Genomic DNA, 12,974 nt, shown 5'->3' with positions numbered 1-12,974 from the left:
TACACGTGGAACAACTCCTATAGAACACCTACTGAACGCTGGCAGAAGACCTCAGACCACCCCAAAAGGCAAGAAACTCCCCACGTACCTGGGTAGGGCAAAAGAAACAAGAATAAACAGAGACAAAAGGATAGAGACGGGACCTGCACCAGTGGGAGGGAGCCGTGAAAGAGGAAAGGTTTCCACACACTAGGAAGCCCCTTTGCGGGTGGAGACTGCGGGTGGCGGACGGGGGAAAGCTTCCGAGTAGCGGAGAAGAGCGCAGCAACAGGGGTGCGGAGGGCAAAGTGGAGAGATTCCCGCACAGAGGATCGGTGCCGACCGGCACTCACCAGCCCAAAAGGCTTGTCTGCTCGGCCGCCGGGGCGGGCGGGGCTGGGAGCTGAGGCTCGGGTTTCGGGTTTCGGGTTTCGGGTTTCAGTCGCAGCGCAGGGAGAGGAATGGGGTTGGCGGCGGGAAGAGAGCCTGAAGGGGTTAGTGCACCACGGCTAGCCCGGAGGGAGTCCAGGAAAAGTGTCTGGAGCTGCCGAAGAGGCAAGAGACTTTTTCTTCCCTCTTTGTTTCCTGGTGCGCGAGGAGAGGGGATTTTTTTTTTTTTTTCTTTTTGCTGTATGCGGGCCTCTCACCGCTGTGGCCTCTCCCGCTGCGGAGCACAGGCTCCGGATGCGCAGGCCCAGCGGCCATGGCTCACGGGCCCAGCCGCTCCGCGGCATATGGGATCCTCCCAGACCGGGGCACGAACCCGTATCCCCTGCATCAGCAGGCGGACTCCCAACCACTGCGCCACCAGGGAGGCCCGAGGAGAGGGGATTAAGAGCGCTGCTAAAAGGAGCTCCAGAGACGGGCATGAGCCGCGGCTAAAAGCGCAGACCCCAGAGACAGGCGAGGGACGCTGGGGCTGCTGCTGCCGCCGCCAAGAGGCCTGTGTGCGAGCGCAGATCACTGTCCACACACCCTTTCCGGGGAGCCTGTGAAGCCCGCCACTGCCGGGGTCCCAGGATCCAGAGGCGGCGTCCCCGGGAGAGCGCACGGCGCGCCTCAGGCTGGTGCAACGTCACGTAGGCCTCTGCTGCCGCAGGCCCGCCCCGCACTCCGTACCCCTCCCTCACCCGGGCCTGAGTGAGCCAGAGCCCCCAAAGCAGCTGTTCCTTTAACCCCGTCCTGTCTGAGAGAAGAACGGATGCCCTCCGGCGACCTACACGCAGAGGCGGGGCCAAATCCAAAGCTGAGACCCGGGAGCTGTGAGAATAAAGAAGAGAAAGGGAAATATCTCCCAGCAGCCTCAGAAGCAGCAGATTAAAACTCCACAGACAACTTGATGTACCCTGCATCTGTGGAATACATGAATAGACAACGAATCATCCCAAATTGAGGAGGTAGACATTGAGAACAAGATTTATGATTTTTCCCCTTGTTCTCCTTTTGTAAAAGTGTATGGGTATGCTTCTGTGTGAGATTTTGTCTATATAAATGTGCTTCCACCATTTGTCCCACAGTTCTATCCGTCTGTTTTTTTGTTTGTTTGCTTCTTTTGTTTTGTTTTTAATTTTTTTAATAATTACTTTCTTATTTTAATAATGCTATTATATTTAATCATACTTTATTCTATTTACTTTATCTTCTCTTTCTCTTTTTAATACCTTCCCTCCTTCCTCCCTCCCTCCCCCCTCCTTTCTCTTTCTTTCTTTCTTTCTTCCTTTCTTTCTTCCTTTCTTTCCTTCCTCCCTCCCTCCCTCCTTTCTTTCTTTCCTCCCTCCCTCCCTCCCTACTTTCTTTCTTTCTTTCTTTTCTCCCTCCCTCCCTTCTTTCTTTCTTTCTTTCCCTCTTTCTTTCTTTCTTTCTCTCTTTCTTTCTTTCTTTCTTCTACTAATTCTTTCTTTCGACTTTTTCTCCCTTTTATTCTGAGCTGGGTGGATGAAAGGCTCTTGGTGCTGCAGCCAGGAGTCACTGCTGTGCCTCTGAGGTGGGAGAGCCAACTTCAGGACACTGGTCCACAAGAGACCTCCCAGCTCCACATAATATCAAACGGTGAAAATCTCCCAGAGATCTCCATCTCAACACCAGCACCCAGCTTCACTCAACGACCAGCAAGCTACAGTGCTGGACACCTATGCCAAGCAACTAGCAAGACAGGAACACAACTCCACCCATTAGCAGAGAGGCTGCCTAAAAACATAATAAGACCACAGACACCCCAAAACACACCACCAGACGTGGACCTGTCCACCAGAAAGACAAGATCGAGTCTCATCCACCAGAACACAGGCACTAGTCCCCTCCACCAGGAAGCCTACACAACCCACTGAAACAACCTTAGCCACTGGGGACAGACACCAAAAACAATGGGAACTATGAACCTGCAGCCTGCAAAAAGGAGAGCCCAAACACAGTAAGATAAGCAAAATGAGAAGACAGAAAAACACACAGCAGGTGAAGGAGCAAGATAAAAACCCACCAGACCTAACAAATGAAGAGGAAATAGGCAGTCTATCTGAAAAAGAATTCAGAATAATGATAGTAAAGATGATCCAAAATCTTGGAAATAGAATAGACAAAATGCACGACACAGGTAACAAGGACCTAGAAGAACTAAAGATGAATCAAGCAACGATTAAAAACACAATAAATGAAATGAAAAATACTCTAGATGGGATCAATAGCAGAATAACAGAGGCAGAAGAACGCATAAGTGATATGGAAGATAAAATAGTGGAAATAACTGCTGCAGAGCAGAATAAACAAAAAAGAATGAAAAGAACTGGGGACAGTCTCAGAGACCTCTGGGACAACATTAAACGCACCAATATTCGAATTATAGGGGATCCAAAAGAAGAAGAGAAAAAGAAAGGCACTGAGAAAATATTTGAGGAGATTATAGTTGAAAACTTCCCTAATATCGGAAAGGAAATACTTAATCAAGTCCAGGAGGCACAGAAAGTCCCATACAGAATAAATCCAAGGAGAAATATGCCAAGACACATACTAATCAAACTGTCAAAAATTAAACACAAAGAAAACATATTAAAAGCAACAAGGAAAAAACAACAAATAACACACAGGGGAATCCCCATCAGGTTAACAGCTGATCTCTCAGCAGAAACTCTACAAGCCAGAAGGGAGTGGCAGGACATATTTAAAGTGATGAAGGAGAAAATCCTGCAACCAAGATTACTCTACCCAGCAAGCATCTCATTCAGATTTGATGGAGAAATTAAAACCTTTACAGACAAGCAAAAACTGAGAGAGTTCAGCACCACCAAACCAGCTTTACAACAAATACTAAAGGAACTTCTCTAGGCAAGAAACACAACAGAAGGAAAATACCTACAATAACGAACCCAAAACAGTTAAGGAAATGGGAATAGGAACATACATATTGATAATTACCTTAAATGTAAATGGACTAAATGCTCCCACCAAAAGACACAGATTGGCTGAATGGATACAAAAACAAGACCCATATATATGCTGTCTACAAGAGACCCACTTCAGACCTAGAGACACATACAGATTGAAAGTAAGGGGATGGAAAAAGATATTCCATGCAAATGGAAATCAAAAGAAAGCTGGAGTAGCAATTCTTATATCAGACAAAATAGACTTTAAAATAAAGACTATTAGAAGAGACAAAGAAAGACACTACATAATGATCAAGGGATCGATCCAAGAAGAAGATATAACAATTGTAAATATTTATGTACCCAACATAGGAGCATCGCAATACATAAGGCAAATACTAACAGCAATAAAAGGTGAAATCGACAGTAACACACTCATAGTAGGGGACTTCAACACCCCACTTTCACCAATGGACAGATCATCCAAAATGAAAATAAATAAGGAAACACAAGCTTTAAATGATACATTAAACAAGATGGACTTAATTGATATTTATAAGACATTCCATCCAAAAACAACAGAATACACATTTTTCTCAAGTGCTCATGGAACATTCTCCAGGATAGATCATATCTTGGGTCACAAATCAAGCCTTGGTAAATTTAAGAAAATTGAAATTCTATCAAGTATCTTTTCCGACCACAATGCTATGAGACTAGACATCAATTACAGGAAAAGATGTGTAAAAAATACAAACACATGGAGGCTAAACAATACACTACTTAATAACGAAGTGATCACTGAAGAAATCAAAGAGGAAATTAAAAAATACCTAGAAACAAATGACAATGGAGACACAATGACCCAAAAGCTATGGGACGCAGCAAAAGCAGTTCTAAGGGGGAAGTTTATAGCAATACAATCCCACCTTAAGAAACAGGAAACATCTCGAGTAAACAACCTGACCCTGCACCTAAAGCAATTAGGGAAAGAAGAACAAAAATCCCCCAAAGTTAACAGAAGGAAAGAAATCATAAAGATCAGATCAGAAATAAATGAAAAAGAAATGAAGGAAACGATAGCAAAGATCAATAAAACTAAAAGCTGGTTCTTTGAGAAGATAAACAAAATTGATAAACCATTAGCCAGGCTCTTGAAGAAAAGAAGGGAGAAGACTCAAATCAATAGAATTAGAAATGAAAAAGGAGAAGTAACAACTGACACTGCAGAAATACAAAAGATCATGAGAGATTACTATAAGCAACTCTATGCCAATAAAATGGACAACCTGGAAGAAATGGACAAATCCTTAGAAATGCACAACCTGCCAAGACTGAATCAGGAAGAAATAGAAAATATGAATAGACCAATCACAGGCACTGAAATTGAAACTGTGATTAAAAATCTTCCAACAAACAAAAGCCCAGGACCAGATGGCTTCACAGGAGAATTCTATCAAACATTTAGAGAAGAGCTAACACCCATCCTTCTCAAACTCTTCCAAAATATAGCAGAGAGAGGAACACTCCCAAACTCATTCTACAAGGCCACCATCACCTTGATACCAAAACCAGACAAGGATGTCACAAAGAAAGAAAACTACAGGCCAATATCACTGATGAGCATAGATGCAAAAATCCTCAACAAAATACTAGCAAAGAGAATCCAACAGCACATTAAAAGGATCATACACTATGATCAAGTGGGGTTTATTCCAGGAATGCAAGGATACTTCAATATACGCAAATCAATCAATGTGATATACCATATTACCAAATTGAAGGAGAAAAACCATATGATCATCTCAATAGATGCAGAGAAAGCTTTTGACAAAATTCAACACCCATTTATGATAAAAACCCTGCAGAAAGTAGGCATAGAGGGAAGTTTCCTCAACATAATAAAGGCCATATATGACAAACCCACAGCCAACATCATCCTCAATGGTGAAAAACTGAAACCATTTCCACTAAGATCAGGAACAAGACAAGGTTGCCCACTCTCACCACTCTTATTCAACATAGTTTTGGAAGTTTTAGTCACAGCAATCAGAGAAGAAAAGGAAATAAAAGGTATCCAAATCGGAAAAGAAGAAGTAAAGCTGTCACTTTTTGCAGATGACATGATACTATACGTAGAGAATCCTAAAGATGCTACCAGAAAACTACTACAGCTAATCAATTAATTTGGTAAAGTAGCAGGATACAAAATTAATGCACAGAAATCTCTGGCATTCTTGTACACTAATGATGAAAAATCTGAAAGTGGAATCAAGAAAACACTCCCATTTACCATTGCAACAAAAAGAATAAAATATCTAGGAATAAACCTACCTAAGGAGACAAAAGACCTATATGCATAAAATTATAAGACACTGATGAAAGAAATTAAAGATGATACAAATAGATGGAGATATATACCATGTTCCTGGATTGGAAGAATCAACATTGTGAAAATGACTCTACTACCCAAAGCAATCTACAGATTCAATGCAATCCCTATCAAACTACCACTGGCATTTTTTACAGAACTAGAACAAAAAATTTCACAATTTGTTTGGAAACACAAAAGACCCCAAAAGGCCAAAGCAATCTTGAGAACAAAAAACGGAGCTGGAGGAATCAGGCTCCCTGACTTCAGACTATACTACAAAGCTACAGTAATCAAGACAGTGTGGTACTGGCACAAAAACAGAAAGATAGATCAATGGAACAGGATAGAAAGCCCAGAGATAAACCCACGCACATATGGTCACCTTATCTTTGATAAAGGAGGCAGGAATATACAGTGGAGAAAGGATAGCCTCTTCAATAAGTGGTGCTGGGAAAACTGGACAGGGACATGTAAAAGTATGAGATTAGATCACTCCCTAACACCACACACAAAAATAAGCTCTAAATGGATTAAAGACCTGAATGTAAGGTCAGAAACTATCAAACTCTTAGAGGAAAACATAGGCAGAACACTCTATGACATCAATCACAGCAAGATCCTTTTGGAACCACCTCCTAGAGAAATGGAAACAAAAATAAACAAATGGGACCTAATGAAACTTCAAAGCTTTTGCACAGCAAAGGAAACTATAAACAAGACCAAAAGACAACCCTCAGAATGGGAGATAATATTTGCAAATGAAGCAACTGACAAAGGATTAATCTCCAAAATTTATAAGCAGCTCATGCAGCTCAATTACAGAAAAACAAACCCAATCCAAAAATGGGCAGAAGACCTAAATAGACGTTTCTCCAAAGAAGATATACAGATTGCCAACAATCACATGAAAGAATGCTCAACATCATTAATCATTAGAGAAATGCAAATCAAAACTACAATGAGATATCATCTCACACCAGTCAGAATGGCCATCATCAAAAAATCTAGAAACAATAAATGCTGGAGAGGGTGTGGAGAAAATGGAACACTCTTTCACTGTTGGTGGGAATGTAAATTGATACAGCCACTATGGAGAACAGTATGGAGGTTCCTTATAAAACTACAAATATGACCCAGCAATCCCACTACTAGGCATATACCCTGAGAAAACCATAATTCAAAAAGAGACATATACCAAAATGTTCATTGCAGCTCTATTCACAATAGCCCAGAGATGGAAACAACCTAAATGTCCATCATCGGATGAATGGATAAAGAAGATGTGGCACATATATACAATGGAATATTACTCAGCCATATAAAGAAATGAAATTGAGCTATTTGTAATGAGGTGGATAGACCTAGAGTCTGTCATACAGAGTGAAGTAACTCAGAAAGAGAAAGACAAATACCGTATGCTAACACATATATATGGAATTTAAGAAAAAAAATGTCATGAAGAACCTAGGGGTAAAACAGGAATAAAGACACAGATCTACTTGAGAATGGACTTGAGGATATGGGGAGGGGGAAGGGTAAGCTGTGACAAAGCGAGAGAGAGGCATGGACATATATACACTACCAAACGTAAGGTAGCTAGCTAGTGTGAAGCAGCCGCACAGCACAGGAAGATCAGCTCGGTGCTTTGTGACCGCCTGGAGGGATGGGATAGGGAGGGTGGGAGGGAGGGAGACACAAGAGGGAAGGGATATGGGAACAGATGTATATGTATGACTGATTCACTTTGTTATAAAGCAGAAACTAATAAAAAAATATATTTATTTTACTTTCTTTTCCAATAAAAAGAAACTTTATTAAGGCATAAAAAATTGCTTTTAATCATATATTTAAATAAATATATGTAGACATATATATTTATATATACACACACAAAATGGAAATGTTTAAGAAATATTAAGAAAATGAAATGCAAACATTTACCCTAGAATTCCTTTCAGACTATTTGTTTAGCAAAATATTTTAACATATGATTCAAAGACAAACTTCAACCCTACCAATGTCTAAATTAATGCGATTTCACAATGACTACTTAGTTATATAAATATGCTTAACATTTTCAAGATTACACCCTGAAGCTAACAATAAAAACTTCATGAATAACAAAGGGGTGACAGAACTTGGGTTAAACAGGACTCATTCCCTGAACTGCTTGACATACTTATCCCTTCTAATTTATTCTCCTAAGAACACTGTTAAGATCATAAGATCAAGCAATTGCTGTGATCAAACAGACAGAAAGCTTGGAGTCAGGAACTCATGCATTTTCTATCACTTATTGGGTATGTGATTCTAAGTAAGTTATCTAAATTCCCTAAGTCTTAAAGGTAAAATCTAGGTAATTACACAGGAAGCATAGTGAAGATAACATTCAGTGAATTAATATATATAAAACATCTAGCATAGTATGTGGAACAGAGTACAAACTCAAGAGATATTATTTCCCATATGTCCACCACCCTTTAAGCTTCCTCTCCTCTATGCCCATTCTCATCTTCTGATAAATACAAGTAGGTGGAGGAATGTGGATCACACTGATTATGTAGATGAAGAGAGAATAGAAGATGTGAGTCAAGAGAACATACCAAAAAAATCAAAGAATCTACAACTTCCAGGGTAAGACAACTTTAAAGATTGCCTCCTCCAGCAACTCAATGCTGGTGAGAGGGTCAGCTATCCTACCGTATTTTTTTATATCTGCTAAATTATAAAACAGGAGTCATTTACAATGTGCACATGTACAAGGCGTTAAAACGTACAACTGCTTGGTCATCTGAAGAGATTTACTAGCAAATAGAGAAAAACAAAAGATAATTTTTTTTAACTTTTTACGTGCAATGGTTGATAAATTTTATTTTTATAATCCCAGTAGAATCTTCTGTTGATGCAATACTGAAAATTGCCAGATTTATTAAAGGAATATCCAGAGTAACTCAAATTTTCCTGCTCATCAATTTCAATATGACATTTAACACCAAGTTGTAATAAAAGCCATAGTATAAGTAGGAGAAGTAGGCTCCTAATATCCTGAGTTGTACAATAGGGTTGATGGTGTTGCCATTCACTGAAATTTTTAAAAATACTAAGAGTGAACTAGGTTGTGTTGGGTTGGGTCGGGTTATATTGAGGGGATTTTTCGTTCAGCCTTAGATATGAGAAATTTAGTGTACTTCTAAGGCATCCAAGGAGGCATGTCAAGTAGGCAACTGATTACAGGGCCATAGAGTTCAGAGAGGAAATCTGAGGGAGAGTAATATACATGAGTCATCTTCAGGGGATCACCTAGAGATAGAGTACAGAGAGGAGAATGACATAGCCTAGGGCCATGCCTTGGGTAACTCCAAAATATACTGGCTGAGTGGGGAGGATGAATTTACAAAGAAGGAGTGGCCACAAAGAGAGAAGCAAGATCTGTCACCTTGGTCCCAAAGGCCAAGGGAAATGAAGTCAATAAAGATACTGTGAGGAGGTCAAGTAAGATAATTGCTAAATTTAGCAATATAAAGGTCATTGATGATCTTACAGATATCTACCTATTTCAATGGTGACAGGGCAGAAGCCAGATATCTGTAGGTTAATTACTAAGTGAGACTTGAGGAAATGAGTCTCATTAGCACTCTTAGAGCAAGTTTGACTTGTTCTAAGAAAACAGAAAGCAAAGACAGTAATTGAGGGAAAAGATGAAGATTAAAGACAGGTTATCTAGGGTGGTAAGAAAGGTAGAGATTATTTTCAGGAGTCAAAACTTAAGAATATTTAAAAACTGAGCACAGGACACAGTTGAGAAGAAAAGGTGAACATAATATATAAAACAATGCAAAATTTCTGGGAAAGTAAGAGATGATGAGATATAAAAATAGGCACAAGAAATAGACAGGAAAAGGAACAGATCCTCTATGGAAGTAAGGAAAGAGAATGGGTATAAACGTGGTGCACTTAGATATCTAAAATATCTAGAAAATAAGGTACTTGCCATCTAATGATTCTAATTTTTTCTATAATGTAGGAGAGGTCCATCTGCTGACTATGATGGGGTATATAACAGGATCAGAAATTTGAGAGAAGTAGAAAATATTTGAAAAGTTGTGTAGAAAGTAAGAGCAAGTATAGACCAGACAAATGCTACACATCACAGTCCTTGAAAGTCTTGACAAATCACACCAATTGGGAAAGTATGATAGCAAGAAATTTATATATTGTAGTCTAGGATTAGAGAAACCATACCAGTAACCCCTGTTGGAGATGCAAACAATGACCAAAGTCAGATTAGAAATTTTAAATCAAAATTTAAACCTTAATACAGTAGAAAACATAATTATTGAAATCAGTAAAAACAAGAGTATAGCAAAACAAGTAAAGTCAGAGGATCCATGAAAATATTTACAGATCCAGAAATCAGCAAGAAAAACAACAGTAAGACAAAAACAGCACAGCAAATATCAAAAGGATTTTTATAGGTGAAACAGACTGCTCTTTTTTAGTAAGTTTGTTTGCTTCCTTCTAACACAGCAGAAACCAGTTTCTAGATAATACTGGCCTGTCACTTTCTTAACAAGGAATTCACAGTGAATCTGGTAGACTTTGATGAGGGGGAGTAAAGACAGGTTTTAACAGGGTTTTTCAGAAAATAGTTCAAACCATTAAAACATTGAGACATATGATCAGTACACTATATTGATAAAAACACATAATCACTCTTCTAGAGTCCTAGAAAGTAATTCAACCATACACAGTTTTATACTTAACATGAAATTTCAGCTTCTAGAAATTACACATGCATAATTCCATGTAACTGAAGTATTTCTGTAAAATTACATCAATTAAACTTTCTTCCTTCAAACTATTTTTGTTTTACTCACTCAGACTTCTTTTCATAGGTTTTAGAAGATTCCTCAATCCTCTTCTCTAGCTCCAGGACAGCTTCCTCCTTATTTAAAAGCATCTGCTGTGTCTGTATAAGTTCCTCTGCTAAAGTTTTCAACCTAGAATGAACAGTTTCCTCATTATCAATCAATACATTAATTACACTCACTTTATACATACAAAAAAAAAAAAGGGATTCATATATCTAAGGTTGCAATGTCCAAAACAGTAGCCGCATGTAATTTTACACTACCAAATGTAAAATACCTAGTGGGAGGCAGCCGCATAGCACTGGGAGATCAGCTCAGTGCTTTGTGACCACCTAGAGGGGTGGGATAGGGAGGATGGGAGGGAGACGCAAGAGGGAAGAGATATGGGGATATATGTATATGTATAGCTGATTCACTTTGTTATAAAGCAGAAACTAACACACCATTGTAAAACAATTATACTCCAATAAAGATGTTTAAAAAAAGTTAATGCATATAAAAATATAAATTTAATTAATTTATTAATTAAGAGTAAAATTTCAGTTCCTCAGTTCCATCAGCCACATTTCAAGCACTCAACAGACACATGTGGCTAATGGCTACCTCTTTGGACAGAGAAAAGAACATTTCAATAATCACAGTGAGTACTCTTGGACAGTCTGTTTTAGAGAGCCTTATCCATCAAACAGCAAAAGAGAAACAGAAACTGAAAACGGAGAAAGAGAAAAGGACTGAAGTAAAAAATACCGGTCATCTCCCAGGAAGAGTGTATAGTGAAAAAAACCATGATTTTTGTTTTCAGAATAACATGTATTTATAATCTGGCTTTGCCACTTTTTATCTGAGATCCTGGGCAACTTGCTTAAGCTCATTGGATCATTTTGGGTACTGTAATACCTGCTTCAGAGCATTGTTCTGAAGACGAAATACACTAATGTATAAACAATGAATGGTACTTAGGAGGCATCTGAGTAAATAACATCTAGTACTATTTGCATATGTTATCTCACTTAATTCTCACAACAACGTATGAGATAGATACTGTTATCCTTATTTTAAAGAAAAGGAAGTAAGGCTCAGTCACATGGTAATTTAATATAAGCTATTTCTGTTTTCACATATTACAATAGAGGCATTTTCTATTAATATATAGATTTGAATACAATTATATACATAAAATTAATATGTATCCATAGACCAGACAATTTTTGGTTACATAAAATGCATTTGGTCCTAAATAGAAATATTTCTACCACGAAAACACACACAGCTGGAATCTAAAAACTAATACAAATTAACTTGTTTACAAAACAGAAACAGACTCACAGACATGGAAAACAAATTTATGGTTATCAAAGGTGAAAGGGAGGGAAGGAATAAATTAGAAGTATGGGATTAACAGATACACACCACTATATATAAAATAGATAAGCAACAAGCATTTACTGTATGGCACAGGAAACTATATTCAATATCCTTTAATAACCTATAATGGAAAAGAATCTGAAAAAGAATATATATATATATATGTGTGTATATATATATATATATATATATATATATAACTGAATCACTTTCCTGAACACCTGAAATTAACACAGTATTTTAAATCAACTATAGTTCAACTACAAAAAGGAAAAATAAAATTGCTATAATCATAAAAAATACATACACAGCTCTCATATCACATTAAAAATTTTATCTTCAGCTTTTTAAAGCAAGACATGAAACCCAAAATATACAAAATATTAAATAACCCAAGTATATGAATATTTGAATTTATTTAAAGTTAAAGAGATGATAAATAAAGTCAAAAGTCAAACTTCGAAGAAATATTTGCATTGGGAATTACAAGCAAAAGCTCATGTAGAAAAACTCTTAGAAAAAAGTCAACCTACTATGAAAATGGACAAAAAACACAACAGGAAGTTCATCAAGAAAAATTCAAATGATCAGTAAGCATACGGAAATATTTACAACCTGAACCACACACAAAAAAATCTGCAAATTAAATGAATAGTAAGTTATTTTTCACCTACTAAAATTGACAAGCATGAAAAAGTGATAATATTCAGTATTCTCAATGCTGTAGAAAGAAAGAAAAAGGAAGGAAGAAAGGAAGGAAGATGGGAGGGAAGGAAGGAATGAGGGAAGGAAGGAAGATATAGGAAGGATGGAAGGGGTATAGGATTGGAATAGGGGGTGATTTAAGGACAAAAAAGCCTCTCATATTTTACTCTATATTTATCTATATTATTTAAATCTCATAACAGAAATGAACATGATTTTTAAACTATTAAATAATACACAATAGAGATAGAAGAGGTAGAAAACTATGAGACATAATCAGAACAACTCAAAATATAGGGAAGGAGGGAGAGAGAGAGGGAG

The 12,974-nt window shown here is 38.0% G+C and overlaps 1 protein-coding gene across 5 annotated transcripts in view; it reads right to left on the bottom strand.

Moving 5' to 3' along the window:
• Positions 1–12,974, bottom strand: part of FER (FER tyrosine kinase) — a 470,473-nt gene that overhangs the window by 314,647 nt on the left and 142,852 nt on the right. For all 5 annotated transcript variants that reach the window (XM_060093231.1, XM_060093230.1, XM_060093228.1 and 2 more), the window contains one exon: positions 10,590–10,712. In XM_060093231.1, coding sequence (XP_059949214.1) covers positions 10,590–10,712 — 123 coding nt within the window. The remainder of the gene's footprint in view (positions 1–10,589; positions 10,713–12,974) is intronic.

Source organism: Mesoplodon densirostris, chromosome 3 (assembly GCF_025265405.1).
Source record: "Mesoplodon densirostris isolate mMesDen1 chromosome 3, mMesDen1 primary haplotype, whole genome shotgun sequence".
Taxonomy (NCBI): Eukaryota; Metazoa; Chordata; class Mammalia; order Artiodactyla; family Ziphiidae; genus Mesoplodon; species Mesoplodon densirostris.
This window is presented reverse-complemented; position numbering and strand designations above follow the sequence as displayed.